Raw genomic sequence first — 19,073 nt, 5'->3', positions numbered from 1 at the left:
TATATAAATGCACTTTAATTAAATGGTGGAATATTGAATAACTCAATTACCCGCAATTCCATAGAAGCCCTCTTTGATTACATTCACTTGGACACGGCCAGGGAATGTAATGTAGTCATCCATGAACGTCTTCAAGGCCAAATATACTTTGCGAACAGCACGGCATGCAGCGGCTTTGCTGATGTTCTCTGCATCGCCTACGGTGTACAGAAAGGTACCACTGGCAAAGAAACGCAAGGCAATGCAGAGGGTCTGGGTGACACTCAACGCTCTGCTGCGGCGTGTTTGATTAACAAGGTGTGGCCCGAGAAGGTCTTGGAGGAAAATGATTCCTTGTCTGCTAAATCTATAGCGCTCGTACAGGAACTCATTAGTATGAGCTAACGGATCTTGGCGATCCCTAAGCACTCTCTCTCTATGAAATGCTAATCGGACTATGATTGCTTCTTCGTCAATCCGATCTCTGAGGAAGGGACATGTCATTATTTGCGAGGGTGTGGCCACAATCCACGCATAACGTTTCAATTTATGCTTGAATGAAACAGAATCCAGGCGCTCCTCTCCTTCCTCGCTCCTCATCCACAGCGGAGAATATGAAAGGAATCCGAGCCGAACGAGCGATAGGTTTCAATCATTAAGGATATCCCGCGGGATTCACATTTGCAATGCTGCGCGTTGTTAAAATAACCACATAATGTGTACATCGCACCTAGCGAGCGCCACGGTATATATAACGTGCATTATTTAGGACAAAGTGAATTTAGTATCAGCATTTTGGGTCTATTTTACATTTCAAAAGCCCCCTCTGGAAGAATGGAGCACAAAAACGTAATTCAGAATGGTATAATGCAGATCCTAGACTGTGAGAATCATTTCAGGAAACGAGCTGTCACTTCTTTGCGGGGGCGTGGCCATGGTTCATCCGGCTAACTGGAGTTAACCCTGCTCCCGACCAGGCTCAAACTTTTTGATCTGTTGTCATGGTGATTTAGACAATCGAGCTTCGGGGAATGGGAAGGTCCGGCTTAAGTCAGGCTTGACCGAAAGTTATCCGGCTAACTCATTTATCCAGGTACGGGGAACGGGGCCCTGGTGGTTTGTGTTGAATCGCACACTCTTGACGACAGTGCAGATCACAACCTGCTGAAGGACTTGGAAACGGGTGCTTCTTTTTGGCGCATATCCGTGTTCCAGTCCCCCATCAGAATTTTTTTCCTAAATCTTCAACCCCAGCTAAACACCCATCCAGTGTATCATAAAAGCCACTCTGTTCTGGTCTGTAGATTGTGCTGACTAGTACAGTCTTAGCCCTTTCGAACAAAACTTCAACCTATACTGTTTCAATTGCATTATGATTCAGGTCGGTACGGTTAATGCATTTGGTCTCTTTGTGTATGTACATGCAGACATCACCTCCATACCTGTTCTATTTTTGACGATTGACTACTCTTCAAGATGAGCAACGTTAAGGAGGTGAGCTCATTTTTATATACGCTATAGAAAAGCTAACGTAAAAAATGAAATGGCGGTGTACGTGTTGATGAGGCTAAGAGTTTGTTTTTCTCTTTCCAGAACGTGTCCCGGTTACCTGTGATGTCTGGCAAAAGGACCCTGGTGGCCACCAACACTGACCCCCAACCAGCTAATGTTAGTTGGGAGTGGGACTATAATCTATAGACATACAAACACCTGTGTGGGGACTTCTTATATCTGTTAAAGTCGTCGCACATGGATTCCACCATAATGTATCTAGTACCAGTTATGTTATTACTATATCTTACCAAACCTTTATTTAAACTATAAAGGCAACTGAGGTTTCCATCTATGGTCAAGTCGAGTGTACTACAGAAATAAGCACATCAAATCACATGGCATATAAAATCTATTGCTGCTGTATTGTTCAAAACTGTTTTAATTTTGTTTCTGCAGAAGAGGATGCGCAAGGAGCCAGTCTTTACAGCCAGCCCTGTGGCGTCTAACAAGCCGCGTATTTGTAAGTCAACCTAAGATTTTCTCAAACTATTTTGAGTTCCTTCGTCTTTCCCTTATTTCTCTTCTGCTTGTTTTGATGCTGTGAAGCCAGAGAATTGAGATTTTGGACATCACATTCTTACTGCGAGTGCTGATCTAGAGTTGGTTCCAACCTTGTTACCTTAACTACGGTCATGTAGAGAATTTCCCCTGTGCACTGACCCAAGACCAGCACTCTTGTGTGCTTTGTCGACGTAGTCGTAGACCCAGGTTGTTGTGCACCAAGAACCACTCGGCGTGTCTTGATTTCCTCTGTCTTGCAGTACAACTTGTGAACAGAAATGTGAACTCCTCTCCCCTCTCCTCGTCTCGTGTAGCCAAGCCGGTCCGGCCTCCACGTGCTGCTGCCGTCGTTGCCGGTCCTTCCGGGGGTGAGATGACATCAGACTCTTGTGTAATGTTTTGAATGTGTGGCGGGTCGGGTTCCACATCCGTCCCTGGTTTTGTTCATGTAGATTATAGTGAGCGGGCCCAATCACAATTATTACACGAATCAATGATTTCTCCCACCCCTACTGAAATGTGTGACCCAGATGTCCTGGTCACAGAAGGATAACTATTATGCGTGTCTACTTTGCTTATAACTAGGGCTGCAACTTAACGATTATTTTGGTAAGTCGACTATCTGTCGATTACTTCAGTCACACCCTCCATCTCTGCTTCCTGTGGGTGCGGCTCTTAGCAGACTTCTTAGCTTAACATAACAGACCGACAGTAAGTTTGGGGGAACTAATGGGATAACTGGTGGGGTTGCAACAAAAGTGCAACTAGGGCTAAAAACACAATGAAATAATAATAAATAATATATCCTTCTTAGCAGACTTCTTAGCTTAACATCCCAGGGAACTAATGGGATAACTGGGGACGTTGTTTGCTCCTGACAAGAGTCAAAGTCTGGGGTGATGGTAGACAAAGCAACTCTGAGGTCATGCTCAAATGTCCAATCTGTTCCTCTGCTTTGTCTTCAGCTGGACCTGAGCTGAGAAGCCACTTTCACAAAGATAGGTAGTGCAAAAAAAATAAATCTGCGTCGACGAGTTTGTATGATCGTCGTCAATTATGTAGACTAATCGTTGCAGCCCTACTTATAACACAAGTGAGCTGGACGCTCTTTCCATCAGACTTGATGGTAACTCTGTAGGACTGTCTTTGTCACTTTTAGAGTAACATAGGTCTGAACTTGAGTTGTAGAAAAACTTGTTACTCATGTCTTTCTGTAGTAGTTGGTGGTATTCCTGAAAAAACACACTGGGTCCATAGCCCGAAGTCTTGTGTAGTACATGTCAAAATTTTATAAAAGTCTGTTCAGAAATGAGTGATTAGGAGCGATTTTGGTTATAAAAAAAAACTAGGCTGCAGAAAACGTTTTCCTCATTGACTCCAATGCATTCTGCGGAAATTTCTCTTCCCGTTTGCGCTCATGACTTTTCACCTAGATCCCTGATTCCAGACTCTGTCATTGGTTACAACTAAGGATGGGCATTTTATTAAAAAAAAAATCCAGTTGATCGCATGATGTACTCGAGTAGTGATGGATTACTCTTGTCTTCTCTCCTCCTACAGCAAGTTGTTGACACACACACGCTGCTCGCAGTGCCCTCATTGCCCCTCCCCCTCACAGACTCATCTGTCAACATTCGCTCTGAAGATAGTGTGGTACCATTGACTGGCATATTGGTTATGAAATGCCGTCAATGGTACCACAATAGCAAGCATGCAGCTCCCCTTTTAACATCACTGAAGCATTAAACAAAATGGCCCAGTAAACTTTCACTTTAGTTTAATACACAGCATTGTCTAATGTTATCTAGCTGGCTAGCTACTGATCATAACATCATTGGCGTTTGGTTTTTGCAGCTGTTGGCTAACGTTGGCTACCTAGCAACTGTAGCTAACTAATACGGGCTATGCTGGCTGGCTACCTTAATTCGGAATGGAGTGGAGCTAACTAACTGTACAAATCGTGATTGTTGGCTGAGACTGTATTTTGTACGGCTGGCTGTTGTGGATTCGGGTAGCTAGCTGGCTGGCAGTTCATAGTGCAGTAGCTGGCTGGCTGTTGTTGGCTGAAAGATCGCATTTTCTCATAGCCGATCGATTACTCACGCCCATCCCTAGTTACAACCCTGTCCAATAATTTTCAAGATCGCCAAATGATCGGCAGAGGCTCGGGAGTCGGGAGTGGTATTTGAAAAAATAGTCTGCCGTGTACTTCGGCGCACACCTCTCATATCGGCATGTAACTCGCGAACCGCTGAACGGATTTTGGCAATCGACGGGCAACAAATGGGGATTTAATTCGATCTATATATTGTATTAAAAATATGCACACCCGAGCCGCTAGAGGTCGGCAAAGTGGCACGTCGTGCCAGTGTGCAAATCGTCCTCAAGAGGGGCCAGGCCGTTGCATGTTAAGAGGTTAATCTGTAGAAGACATTTGTAGGCTGGATCATCTACAGCACAGAATTTACACATGTACCATTTGGCGATTGCACTAGGCTAGGGCCATGTTGTGATTTAGATGAGATTCCGATGTTCAACCCTAATTGATTAATTGTTCAACCCTAATTAATTGATGGGATGGTGTAATTTATCTTCAGCCACAGGTGTTGGTGGTGCGGCCGGGGCGGCCACCCGCAGGCCATCCTGGGACCTGAAGGGCAAGGTCGCAGACATGGAAGTGAAGATCCTGGCCTACCGGGGGAAAATGGGCTCTCTCACGGAGGAGAACGAGAAGCTGAAGGCTTCTACGGCCCAGACCTGGCAGATGGTCATCAAAACGGAGCTAGATGTTAAACTACTCCAGACCCAACTTGGGTAAACATCTGCATTTTGTAGTTTATTTTCACATTAGATTCACATGTATTATCATTATACAGCAGTACAACAACAAAAAGTTTGGCATCCAACCAGAGTGCAAATGTAACCGTAAAGTGCAATAGTAATATAGAATGTACAGGTGATTAAACTGAGTATAAAATATATAAATTGGTGCTAATCTGATGTATTTACAGAGTTGTAGTTTTAATATGTATAAATAAAGACACAATGGTAGTAAGTCATACTGACCAGCAGCGTAACTAGTAAATATATTAGGGATGGGTGTGAATAATCGATTACTTAATAGGCTCAGTTTCAACGTAACTTAAGTGGTTTTTGAGGGTGCTCCATTCTTTAGATTTGGTTACCACCAAGTACCTGTTTGTGTGAAACGGAAAACTCTCTGAAATCCTGCGAGGTGTGAATAGTTGCAGGGAGCGATGGCGCATGGATAGTACACCTGTTGGGAGTGAAACTTTTGCTAGCTTAGCATTATCTAAACGATAACAGCGGTTGGTGTTTGTGCGAAGAATCTGTTAACGGCAGCTGGTGTGGTCCTTGTCCTCTTTCAGTCACAAAGAGGAGGAGCTACAGCCTCTGTTGGGGGTGAGGGAGGAGCTGCAGCATGTGACGGGGGAAAGGGAGGAGCTTCAGCGGGGCAACGCCAGCCTGAGGGAGCAACACCGGGTCCTTCAGACCCTAATAGACAGCCTGGAGACAGAGCTCTACCACGTCAAGGTACATACTTGTCCTTATCTGTCCTATTCCATGTGACTATTCATGTTTTCCCTGTGTTCACATGAATTTCTGTGCTGAGAAACGTGTTATTTATAAACTAATGCTCTTATTCAAATTGAGCCGATGACTTGCTTACAGCACAACATATAGAATGCATTGTGTTGCAGGGTGTCTGGCTGTCTGCGGTGTATTAAAGTATTTCATTTATAATTCTCAATTTAAGGCCTTTAAAGGTATTAGTATGGTTGTGCAATTGGTATTACATTTAACTCTCTGTGGTATTAAAGGTATTACAATTCTTACATTTAACTTGTTGAAATCCACAAATACCCTGTTCTATTCTGTCCTTTTCAGTCTGGACTGTTGTACCCATCACTAATAATAATGATGGTAATAAAAAAAGTCAAGTCTGGCTTTATTGTTTACGAACATCCTAGGAAACATAGTGATTTTATTGGTTTCGAAAGCATGAAGACGCCATCGGAAACGTGTATTTTAACCGGCTTTTTAAATCTCCCAAAACATGAGTCACGCAAATGATCCAATTACAATATTTTATACAGAGTTAAGAAATTGTAAAAAATCTTTAAGGGACCCCCATCTCTCCCTCCAGACCCGGATCTCTGTTCAGAGCTCGACCTTGTCGGACTGCCAGGCCACTCTGGCCAACACGCAGGCGGTGGTCTGTTCCATGGAGGACACGATGGCCCACCAGAGGGACACTATCACCCAGCTGAGCGATGAGATCCTCACCAGTGAGATGGCACGCCGCTTCCTCCACAACACCGTCCAGGAGCTCAAGGCAGGTTCACAAGACTAACACTGTACAAAATGAGGTAGAGGGGTAGTGCAAATCTTTTGGTAATAAATGGATCAAATATGGTGTTAAAGCAGTGGTTCTCAACTAGTGGGTCGCAGGGCCATTTTGAGTGGGTCGCGGATGTGTCGTTAAAAAAAATAACTGGTAGTTTCCGCCCCTCTGGTAGTCCAGTTGTTCCCCCCCCCCCCCCCCCCTCTGGTAGTCCAGTTGTTCCCCCCCCCCCCCCCCCCCTCTGGTAGACCAGTTGTTTCCCCCCCCCCCCTCTCGTAGTCCAGTTGTCCCCCCCCCCCCCCCCCCCCCGGTAGTCCAGTTGCCCCCTCCCCATATGTTTTCAACAACCAAACGGGTGCCCGGCCCCTGACTAACCAGGTCTCTTGTCCCCTGCAGGGAAACATCAGGGTCTTTTGCAGAGTGCGCCCCCCAACGGCCGGGGGTCAGATGGACCACATCCAGCTGCCTGTCCATGACAACAAGGCCCTGACACTGGCCAAGACTGAGGAGGTGAGTCTCTACCCTGGCCAACGCTTCAAATTAGGGTGACCAGGTGTCCCCCTTTTGGTTGTACTGTCCCACCATTTGACCAAATGTCCCGCGTCCCTCATATTGAGAGGATGTCCCTCTTTTCGAAGCCAAAAAAAACATGCGTCTAAAAGCCCCTCCCTACAGACAGTAAACGTAGCAACCCGCCTCTTGTCCACACACATTGCTCTGATTGGTTATAGTACTTTAGTGTGCTGCTTGCCTGCTTGTGACGTGACGCTACCTCATATCGCAAATCTGATTGGTCAAAAAAAAACACAACAACATTACAAGCGAACTAGTTCAAGATGGAAAGCAGTAAAAAGAAACGGACCTGCAGTTACAACCAAGACTGGCAAACGACACATGACTGGGTGAGGCAGATGGCAGGCAATCCGCAGCAGGCTTTCTGTGTTTTGTGTCATAGTTCGTTTTCAATTGCGCATGGAGGAGAATACAACTTGAAGCGCCACAGTGGACGTGAGTCTCACTTGAAAGTGGCTCACCAAAAAGAAACATCCAGATCTATGGATACGTTTCTTTTTAAACCAAACAATGATAGCCAGACGGACAAGGTCACTGCAGCTGAGATAACAAGTGTCTATCACACAGTACAACACTCCCATTCATACAGGTCAGCCGACTGCGGTAACCTTTAACCTTTGATTTAAATCTATTCGGTGAAGACCATGGCAGTTATTCTAATATAGAAACACAATTTATTTGTATTATTATTTTTGTATTATACTACACTGTTTTCCCTAGTTCTGTGTTAACAGGGAATATCAAACACAAGACATTCCTGTCAAGTGATGACGTTTGAATATTTAAAACAGATGTTAGGTGGTATTTAATTTGTATTTATTTTGATTTAACCTTTAACCTTTGATTTAAATCTATTCAGTGAAGACCATGGCAGTTATTCTAATAAAAAAATTTACATTATCTATCTGTCCCACTTTGTCCCACTTTGTCCCACCAAAATCTTACTGTTGTCCCACTTTTGGACTTTTTGCATCTGGTCACCCTACTTCAAATGTATTGTCGTCATGCAGTACAACGCAGAGAAGTTGTTTGGCATCCAACCAGAGTACAAATGTGCAATAGTAATATACAATGTACAGATGATCAAACTGGTTATAAAATATATATACATTGGTACTACAGAGTAATGGTGCTAATCAGATGTATGTACAGAGTTGTAGTAACCTCTTAATAAAAAAATTGCCTAAAAGTACATACCCAAGTAACAGAAATATTGAGTCTGTTACTATGCGTCAGTAAATTGTAATGAACCAAAGGAGAATATAAATTTTTTTCTTTTTCATCTTTGACGGTGAATAACACCATGCTAACATTAAAAGTAAAAAATTGCCACTGAGCTCGTCCAGCACCCTCTTGAGATGAAGTAAAAAAAATCTAAGCAAATTAACAAAGGGCAGATGATGTGTGGTAGGTATATATATATATAGTGTGTATACAGCACTATTGTACATGCTATCATACAGAGTTATATGGGTAGTTTAATCGGAGATAATAAATAAAGGGTGGTGTTCATGTGTGCATTGGCACAAATCTGGCATGTGGTGATTTCCATTTGAAGCCTCATCCTCCCGTCTTCTCCTCAGTCTCATGTGGGCCGGACAGGAGACACCCAGAAGAGCTACAGCTTCAGCTTCGACCGGGTGTTCAGCCACACGGCTTCCCAGCAGGAGGTACACACACGCATGACTTATCAAGACCATAATATACATTCATTTTCATAATTTCATTGAGCTGCATTTAATACTTCCTGGAGTGTGTATCATAATGACATCACACGTTCCAACTCTTTAAAGGCCCAATCAGTGTTTTGTGTGTTTAACCATGTAATTGGGTTATATCCTGTTGGTTTATTGATGGGAAATAAACTCTAGCAAAACATTTATGAATTGTGTGTGTATATCAAAATTTTTATTTTCCTATCCCCACCCATTTGCTAGGCCATATACTAGGGTTGGGTGAGTAATCCATTACTCAAGTACTTATCACTAAGTGCTCGTTTGTGCCACTGAAACAAATCTTACTCTGAAATCCTGCGAGGCGTGAGTTGTTGCAGGAAGAAACGCTAGTCAGCTGTGGAGCATCACAGCGAACCGTGAACACTTTGTTGCGTTAAACTAGTTTAGACTTACTAAAAGTTAAAATAGCGGGTTTTGTGTTTGCAGTTCCAAATTGTGCCAACATGTCGCCCACTTCATGTAGCGTTCATAGACTATTGATTCAGACATCTCTAATGAAACCACCATGACTAATAGGCCAATACTTGTATTCTGCTCCGTTCCCTCAGGTGTTTGAGGAGATCTCTATTCTCTCGGCTGTATTCTGCTCCGTTCCCTCAGGTGTTTGAGGAGATCTCTTGTTTTCTGCTCCGTTCCCTCAGGTGTTTGAGGATCTCTTGTTTTCTGCTCCGTTCCCTCAGGTGTTTGAGGATCTCTTGTTTTCTGCTCCGTTCCCTCAGGTGTTTGAGGAGATCTCTCTGCTGTATTCTGCTCCGTTCCCTCAGGTGTTTGAGGATCTCTTGTTTTCTGCTCCGTTCCCTCAGGTGTTTGAGGATCTCTTGTTTTCTGCTCCGTTCCCTCAGGTGTTTGAGGAGATCTCTCTGCTGTATTCTGCTCCGTTCCCTCAGGTGTTTGAGGATCTCTTGTTTTCTGCTCCGTTCCCTCAGGTGTTTGAGGATATCTCTCTGCTGTATTCTGCTCCGTTCCCTCAGGTGTTTGAGGATCTCTTGTTTTCTGCTCCGTTCCCTCAGGTATTTGAGGAGATATCTCAGCTGGTGCAGTCGGTGCTGGATGGCTACAATGTTTGCTGCTTCGCTTACGGTCCGACGGGCAGCGGGAAGACCTTCACCATGGAGGGAGGCGAGGCGGACGAGACCAGAGGAGTCATCCCCAGAGCTGTGCGGCAGGTCTTCAAGGTGGCCCGGAGCCTCGAGGAGCAGGGCTGGGAGGTCAGTTGATGAGCTGGTTAGGTCTTTAAGACCACCTGGAGGAGCAGGGCTGGGAGGTCTGTTGATGAGCTGGTTGGGTCTTTAAGACCACCTGGAGGAGCAGGGCTGGGAGGTCTGTTGATGAGCTGGTTAGGTCTTTAAGACCACCTGGAGGAGCAGGGCTGGGAGGTCTGTTGATGAGCTGGTTACGTCTTTAAGACCACCTGGAGGAGCAGGGCTGGGAGGTCTGTTGATGAGCTGGTTACGTCTTTAAGACCACCTCGAGGAGCAGGGCTGGGAGGTCAGATGATGAGCTGGTTAGGTCTTTAAGACCACCTGGAGGAGCAGGGCTGGGAGGTCAGACGATGAGCTGGTTACGTCTTTAAGACCACCTGTTATAGACCACCAACTCTTGTCTCACTTGTATGGCATGAACACATCAGAATTCAGGGCCAACACAGTAAATAACAGTGGAATGTACACTTGTTTAAGTCATTTACATTATGGAATTTGTAGATGCTGTTAATTTGGTTGCTGGTTGTAGGTTATATATAATGTATGGCTTGCTTCTCATCCTATATCAAATATTGTCACCTACATGGCTAGATGATGATTATATAGATATTAATATTGGATGGTTGTAGGGCATACTATATATATTGGGTTGTAGGGCTATTTATATATTTCCAAAGGTAATTTGACTAACTGTCCTCTACAACGCTCGCATGGGCCAGTAATTTATGAAGCCTTTCCAAGTGAAGACTAACTATCTCGGATGGATCGTTGGAGCTGGTTGACTTAATGTCTTTGTCACAATCACTGATCCCGGATCACCTTAAATGTAAATAAGATGTGTAAAAGACCAGACTACTTTTCGTTAGGGCTGGGTGATCGATTTTCAAAAAAAATAATCAAGAGTCCTTTATTTTACAAAAAGTGATGTTTGGTGAAAGTTAGATTTACACTTTATTAATCCCAATAGGGAAATTCATTCTTGTTTGATGATCAAGAGGCATCTTTTAATTTTTTCAAGTAAAGTTTGGTGAAAAAGCAAGTTATTGCACTAATCAAGTAAAGATTGAAAGTTAGGTTTGCACTTCAATCCCAATAGGGAAATTCATCTTGGTTTGATTTTTGTGTCAAATAAAAACAAAGGTTATTTGAATGATTTCCTTGGCGTTTCTAGTTTTCAAAAATAAAATCGCCCAGCCTTACTTTTCATTATTGTTTTTGTAACTGTCCCCCATGTTGTCGTCTTCAGTACAGCTTCACTGCCAGCTTTGTGGAGATCTACAACGAAGCCCTCCATGACCTCCTCTACACCGGCAAGGCCAAGGAGAGGCCGGAGTATGAGATCCGCAAGTCTGTTACCAACGAGATCTCCGTGACCAACCTCGACTACAGGAGCGTCACCACAGAGGACCAGGTACACGGATCTCGGAGGATGAAGGAGCCGGTTAATCCTTACACTGCCACACTACAGAAGGTTAACCCTTTACTATCACACTACCGTTGGCAGGGGCGTAGCTGGGGGGGGGTAGCTTAGGATGATTCATTTCCAAGGGCCCAGCACTGGGGGGGCCCAAAAAAAAAAAAAAAATTACTAGATCACTCGGGTGTATTATTGATGCTCTCATTGATACTATGTTTGTTTCTGAAGTGTGTGTGTGTGTGTGTGTGTCTGTGAGATATATAGAGAGAGGGGGGGGGCTTTGGTAGACTATTGCATTGGTCCATTCATTGAAGATGAACGCAATGCGACATCCTTTACTAGGCTCACCCACCAACCGTGCAGGTGCTGAACTGCTGATCCGAATGTATAGGTAAAAACCATATGTGTTTTCATCAATAAAAAAATTGCCAAAAAAAATTCCGCTCGCATTCACTGGGGGCCTACAAATTAATTCTTTCATGGGGCCCAGAATCTGGAGCTACACCCCTGACCGTTGGTAGTGTGATAGTAAAGGGTTAACAGTTTGGTAGTGCGGCCGTGAAAGGGTTAACCTGTGTATTGTCGCAGTGAAAGGGTTAACCCAGGAAACTTGAGGCGTATATAAATAATCTTTATTGATCCCCTTGGGGAAATTCTGGCATCATAGCAGTAGGGGAGATATGCGAAGGGTAATGGTAAAAAAACATAAAATTAGGAAAAAATTAGAACTATATAATTAACTCTGAATATGAGAAATAAATTGTAAACTATTATTATATAATTAAATGGTTTTATACCATGGACCATTATCCAGATTTAGTACATTGTGTGTGTGTATTTTGTTTAGGGCTGTCCTCCATAAAGAAATAATTTTTAGTTAGTTGATCGACAAGCTTGTAAAATTGTCTTTCCTACATGCTCCCTTTTCAAGAAATTACCATTAAGCCCAACAGGGCCGGTACAGGGCAGAGATTCATATCGCGCCATAAATCGATCAATACGGAATGTATTTAATGTTGCGTAACTCTGTCAAAACGGCAATAAACGTGTGTATTTTCAGCACTACATTTGTTTACCAGATTTTAAGCCCTATACATAAGTAAATGGAAGACTTCATACTTCAAATTGCATGTGTCCGGATGGCAAAATTCAGTACTTATCTACAAAATCATCTGCCATTTATTTATATTTCTTTGTACACCTGATCTCAAGAAGGTGCTGAATGAGCTCAAGTCAGTGGCGTCTTTTTCACATCTGGTCAATGTTAGCATGGTGTCAAACTCAAAGATGAGAGGGGGGGGGGGAAAGAAAATGTATATTCTCCTGTTACTAGGCTTGAGTAAATTGTAATGAACCAGATGCAATATTTCTGACACTGGGAATTACATTCCCTGAGGTCCTTAGATGCCAAGAACATGCAAATTGACCTTATAGAAGTGGAGCAATCTTCCATTTACTTAGGTAGGTATTTATTTTTAGGTGAATTTTCTGAAAATTGACTAAGAAGCTGTAGCCATAATTCCCTAAAAGGGGAGATTAAATGTAGTGTCGTCGTGCAGCACAAGTACAGTACAACGAAAATAAGTTTAGCATCCAACCAGAGTGTAACTGTAAAGTGTGAATACAATGTACAGGTGATTCAACTGATATATAAATTTAAATGGTGCATTTATCCAAAGCACTTTACAATAAATAAATAAATAAAAATCCTCATTCACCGAAATTAGTACTACTGAGTAATGGTGCTAATGTTATGTACAACAGAGTTGTAGTATTACATTTGTACAGGTATAAAGACACTGGTAAGTCATACTGGCCAGCAATGTAACTAGTAATAGATATCTATAGATGTGGTGAAAGGATTATATGCATCAATGTACAGACTGATGTGGATATATATATTAGTGCTATATGCTGTCAATTGATTAAAATATTTAATCGCATGATTAATCTAATCAACATGAGTCAACAAATGCTTGCTTTATGCAGCCATTTAACACAAAAGGATGACCCTCATGCATTGCAAATGTGCATCAAATTCAAAACGGAGTGATGCACAAAATAACTTAAAAGACTATGAATAAAGTGCATGAAATAATGGGGGAATGAAAATGTTAGGAACTTGTTACATTCACCCACACGGGCTGACGACTCACCCCCCCCCCCCCCCCCGCCCCCGCCCCCTCTCTCTCACACACACTCTCCCAGCTCTTTCTCTCGCCCCTTCCTCATCTCTCTCTCTATCTCTCACACACACTTTGAGTCAGAAACAAACATAGTATCACAGGGCTGTACAGTGCTACGAGGGCGTAGCATATTGCCCCTAAAAATAGCCTGTGCTAGTAGAGAGAAATATTTGGGGGCACCCTTGCTAGTACTGATTAAAAAAGTTAATCGTGAGTTAAAAAAAATAGTGGCAAAAAAATTTACTCAGCTAAATGTACTGTGTACTACATGTCCTTCTCACCCCCTCCTGTCTGCCAGGTGTACAACCTGATCGCTCTGGCCAATCGGAGCCGCTCCACGGCGAGGACCAACGTGAACGAGCACTCCTCCCGCTCGCACTCCATCTTCAAGCTGGACGTCGAGGGGCGGCATGTCGGCAGGGACGTCAAGTGCAAGTGCAAGTATCTATTTATTTTTATTTCGCACCATTTCAGCAAAACTGTAAAAAAATCGAAAACATTGACCATGACAAAGTGTATATAAAGGTGCTGAGTAGAGGCAAGAGACCCAGAGGGGCCTATACAGGGCCTCAACTCATTAAATCATCGGATAAAAAAAAGGAAAGTGAAATAAGTTCATAAAACATTATAATAACCAACATTAATATTAGTCTAAACAAATTAACATGAAACTGTAAAACAAAGTGACATTAATGGTTTTATGAGATTGAAGCTATTCATTTAACAATGTATATTTAAGCTTGGATTTGAGTGATGAAATGGATGAGCAATCTTTGTTGGATGAGGGTTTTGAATTCCAAATTGTAGGACCTCTAAATCTTATACTGAACTGACCTAATGTTGTGCGGAAGAAATTATGATTATTATTTGATTGCCTTGTTGGATATGAAAACAATTATGGAAAACGATAGGAAATAAATCTAAATTAAAAGTGCAGTTGAACATAAATACATATCAAAGATTGATAGTATTTTAAGTTGCTTATAAAGAGGAGCAGATGGTTCAAGGTGATTAGAAGTAGTGGCAAGCCTTATCCTTCATTTGACTACAGTGCTGCTACAGCCAGGTAATGATTATGGATATATTCTACGTATTTCAAACATCAAGGCCCTGGTTACTCATTATCGCATGTTATGTCATTAACGGGATTTATAAAAAAGTCTAAAAGTACAGTCATGGGCTACATTCACATGGCAAGCCTTGGTGCTCAATTTATTGCTCGGGTCAGATTCCAGTGTGAACTGGTCACTGCTCCTGAACTGACTCATGTGCAAATTAACAATAAAGAAGATGGGACGTAAACATGGTCAGCTAATTAAAACGCATCTGACCTGTATCTGATTCAGGACCACATATGAAAGTGGCACAATTGAACAGCACAAATGACATGGAATCTGATATTTTCTCTGTTTTGAAGAAGAGAGAAATAACCCTCTTACACTCTGCACTATTCCTAATTATTACATGGCGTTTTCACATTCGCCGAAATGCTTGCTTGTGATTGGTCAATAGCCCGCGTCAGAGGTCCGTTATCACACAATAATGACCGCTGTGGGACAATAATGACCGCTGTGCGCAGCTGTTCGCAATCAAGCCCACTACAACACTGTATCAGTGCTGCTCAGCATATGCACAGCTGCACTCAGTCATGCAATCAGACCAGAGACCTGCCGGCTGCCGATAATAATAATCACTTTATTTGGGCTGACAGAGCCACAGAACAACTGCGTCTTCATTTGATCTAGTCTTGTCGATGAATTAGGTATATTGTTAGTAAGTTAGCCATGTAATAAGCGGGATAATGTATAGCTATACTCTATCATTGTCGCAAAATAATTGACCTTCACTGACGTTTAAAACACCTCGGCGCTGCGCCTCGGTATTTTAAACTCCGTGTCGGTCAATTATTTTGCGACAATGACCTCGACTAACATACACTAGCACCCAAGTCTTAACACTTTGATGAACATGGTTACTCAGCTGATAGAGTTGTACCCTTCCTACTGACTTGTCGTACAGAACTTGTAAGTCGCTTTGGATAAAAGCAGCCATAGTATCAGGCTGGAATGGCCACTTGGCACAAATGGAGCATAGTGTTTAATTTCCACTGGGGCTAAGCGGGGTTTGCACTCGTGGTGCTTTAGTAACTTTAGACAACAGCATCTACCCAGTGGCTTTCCCTTTTATTCTGTTCCAAACTATTGCTATCAATGATTTTCACTGTATCTCGCTCTGTTTGTAGCCTCTCTGTGCCTGGTGGACTTGGCTGGCAGTGAGCGTGTGGACAAGAGTCTGTCGCAGGGGGACCGTTTCAAAGAGATGACGGCCATCAATGGCTCACTCACCAACCTGGGCATGGTCATCCATGCCCTGGCCAACAAGGTGAGACCACATCCTGCCCTGTACTGAGGTCAAGAGTTCCTGCCACCCCAGCATTTAAAACCCTGTACTGAGGTCGAGAGGTCGTGCCACCCCAGCATTTAAAACCCTGTACTGAGGTCCTGCCACCCCAGCATTTAAAACCCTGTACTGAGGTTGAGGGGTCCTGTACTGGGGTCGAGAGTTCCTGCCACCCCAGCATTTAAAACCCTGTACTGAGGTTGAGGGGCCCTGTACTGGGGTCGAGAGTTCCTGCCACACCAGCATTTAAAACCCTGTACTGAGGTTGAGGGGCCCTGTACTGGGGTCGAGAGTTCCTGCCACACCAGCATTTAAAACCCTGTACTGAGGTTGAGGGGCCCTGTACTGGGGTCGAGAGTTCCTGCCACACCAGCATTTAAAACCCTGTACTGAGGTAGAGAGTTCCTGTTACCCCAGCATTTAAACGCTGGCCAAATCTGTTCTAAGTCTATTTAATAAACTCTTGTCTTACCCACTGCTGAATGCAGTATTGGGAGTAGAGCACTGACTTATAATCAGCCTCGTCTTTAAAATAACCATGTCAATCTAGTATCGGAGCTTGTTCTTCGGTAAGAAGAGATTCATGATTATGATTTCAATGTCCATTTTCCTCAATTTATCCAATTCAGTGAGACTACCCTTAGTTGAGCCACAGTATTTGGTTGGAGATGATGATGATGAGGCGCAGCGGGAACGAACTGATTGGACCGTAGCTTTCTGTACTCTGGGTTCCTCCTCCTGGACTTCAGCCTGTTTTCTAACCAGCTGTCGGAACCACAGTGTTGTGGACTAGGTCTCTCAAAATGAGTGTTGTAAAACAAGTCTACCTTCAGCCCAATAACCAACGCAGGAGATTGTGTTTGTGTATGCATGGAGTCGTTGCATGCTTTATACATATTGATCTGTGAACAAACTACCTCCCTCTATTGGTTAAAAGTAGGGATATTCGATATTGGCTTTTTTACCTATACCGATATTGTCCAACTCTTGATTTCCGATACCGATATCAACCAGGGTTGCAGGGTTTCCCCCCCCCCCCCCCCCCCCCCCAAAACTGAATAATTTCAGGTAATTAACATTACATATCTCTTGTTGTGGAATTAACACAACACTTTGCATACTTTTGACAATAAATAAAATCAGAATTTGTTCTTACTTGCTTGCCTGGGTAAATAAAGGTTAAATAAATGAGTTTCTTTTTTGAATACCGATAATTTCCGATATCACATTTTAATGCCTATCGGCCGATAATATCAGACATCCCTAGTTAAAAGTATATCTCCTGTGATTCATGTACATGGTAGTTCTACTTGAGTTGCATTAAGCTCTCGTCGGACCATCCTCACTTGAACATGTCATCAGGCCTACATAAACACCTAGACTATCACTTATTTAAACTACAACATTCACGTATCCAATTATCCACAAGTACATTTCATAACTAGTTAGATTTGCCACGAATTTTTTTTTTGTGCTTCGTTTGTCTTACGTTTGTGGTCTTGTCTTTCAGGATAGCCATATTCCCTACAGGAGCAGCAAGCTGACCTACCTGCTGCAGGGCTGCTTGGGAGGGAACGGCAAGATGTAAGCTTCACTTACTTGACTTCTTTCAGTTTTGATGGACTCTTTATTTATTTGACTAATGAATGCATACTAGGGATGGGCAGGATAGACGTAACTTTAGCAGAGGGGCTGGATATAGGAGGATGTTAGTAAAGTGTGACAACTTGCGCCAGAGCCAGATTTCAGCTTCAGTGGCTAAACATTTATGGTGGTAATATTTTTAGCATGTTTTTGTTTTTACCTGTAACTGCTGTAAAAATAATAATAATAATAAAAAAAAAAACTCTTAATTTCCCCCGCAGGCTGATGTTCGTCAACATCTCCCCGGAGCTGGACAGCTTTGGGGAAACTGTCAACTCTCTGCGATTTGCCAGCAAGGTCAGTGACCTTCAGTTTGACTTTCTAATAGGGATGAGTTAGAATATTAGAATTTTTGAATAGTCTTGACAGTCGCCACATTCGATTTTCATGTCTGAGTCGAATATTTTTTATCTTAAATTTTTTTTTTTAATGTTAAATGAGAAGCAAACTACCATTCTTCTTACTTAATTAATTTTTATATTTGGAGGCAGCCTAATTTATCTAAAAGATTCACATGCTACTGTTTCTTTTTGTTTATTAAAACTGGTTGATGGGCCAATGCAATGCTGTTATTATAGGATACGATGGTGAATGGTGTCATTTTGATTTATTGTCTTGTCAGCTGAGCTGATCAACGTTCTGAAGGATTATCTGAACTTCCGATTCTGAAGTGCCTATTTATGTGCAATAACCCTTTGAGAAGCAGAAAATAACTATTTAATATAATAAAAAATTCAAAAATGATTTTAGTTGTCATGCACATCCCTAATATGGAGAATTCATCACATCATGCATTCCAGAGCTTGTAATCTGGCCATGTCTTGCAGTGTTTTTGAGGTATTAAAAGTCTTAAATGTAACTTGTTGAAACCTGCAGCTACGATGTTGACCTTTTAATAACAGTGTTTTTATTTTGTTACAGGTGAACAAGTGTGTCATTGGCACATCCACAGCCAACAAGTCGTCATCTGGCCAAGAGTTGACCGTCTAACCCTGACCAAGAGTCAACAGTCTCCCTTGCACCCCCCCCCCCCTCCCCCACGCACACACACAACATTAAGGGATGGTGCAATTCTCTTTTACACCCCCCTGTTTGTTATGTCTTACTCTTGTTTTTATATTTTTAATACTGTGTTTAGGACTGTTTTTATATTTTTAATACTGTGTTTAGGACTGTTTTTATATTTTTAAGATCTAGGACTGTGTGACGGCTAGCACCTAGGGCTGCATTTTTTTTAATTATTTCGTTGTAATGACATCATTCTATATTGAGTTGAGTTGGTTTAGATAGTCCAACTGACCCCCGACCCAGAAGTTGAGTTGGGTTGAGCAGCCCAACTGATCTTCTTCTTCTTGGCCCCTTAACTCCAAGCGGAGCATAGGCCGACTCTTCTCCACCAGCACGCTTTGGGCCGTATTCTCCGCCTCTCCCCAGCTGGTACCACGTTTCTGCCTCAGTGTCCCGCCTCCAGCTGTTTTTAATACCGCGTTTAATTTCGTTGTAACAATGACGATA

General features: G+C 42.8%; 1 protein-coding gene across 1 annotated transcript; it reads left to right on the top strand.

The window, feature by feature from the left end:
• Window positions 1–1,455: 1,455 nt before the first annotated feature.
• Window positions 1,456–18,548, top strand: LOC311247112 (carboxy-terminal kinesin 2-like; the record flags this gene model as incomplete). Its single annotated transcript, XM_084337426.1, is given in 17 exon segments — window positions 1,456–1,473; window positions 1,573–1,647; window positions 1,930–1,993; window positions 2,349–2,402; window positions 4,638–4,848; window positions 5,424–5,589; window positions 6,203–6,391; window positions 6,797–6,910; window positions 8,557–8,643; window positions 9,720–9,917; window positions 11,158–11,322; window positions 13,813–13,943; window positions 13,945–13,949; window positions 15,757–15,896; window positions 17,425–17,498; window positions 17,780–17,855; window positions 18,480–18,548. Coding segments are annotated over 17 exon segments (1,836 nt in total).
• Window positions 18,549–19,073: the final 525 nt, after the last annotated feature.

Source organism: Notolepis coatsorum, assembly GCF_963971535.1.
Source record: "Notolepis coatsorum genome assembly, chromosome: 1".
Lineage (NCBI taxonomy): Eukaryota > Metazoa > Chordata > Actinopteri > Aulopiformes > Paralepididae > Notolepis > Notolepis coatsorum.
Note: the sequence above shows the minus strand (reverse complement) of the source record. Positions and strands in the feature narration are given on the sequence as shown.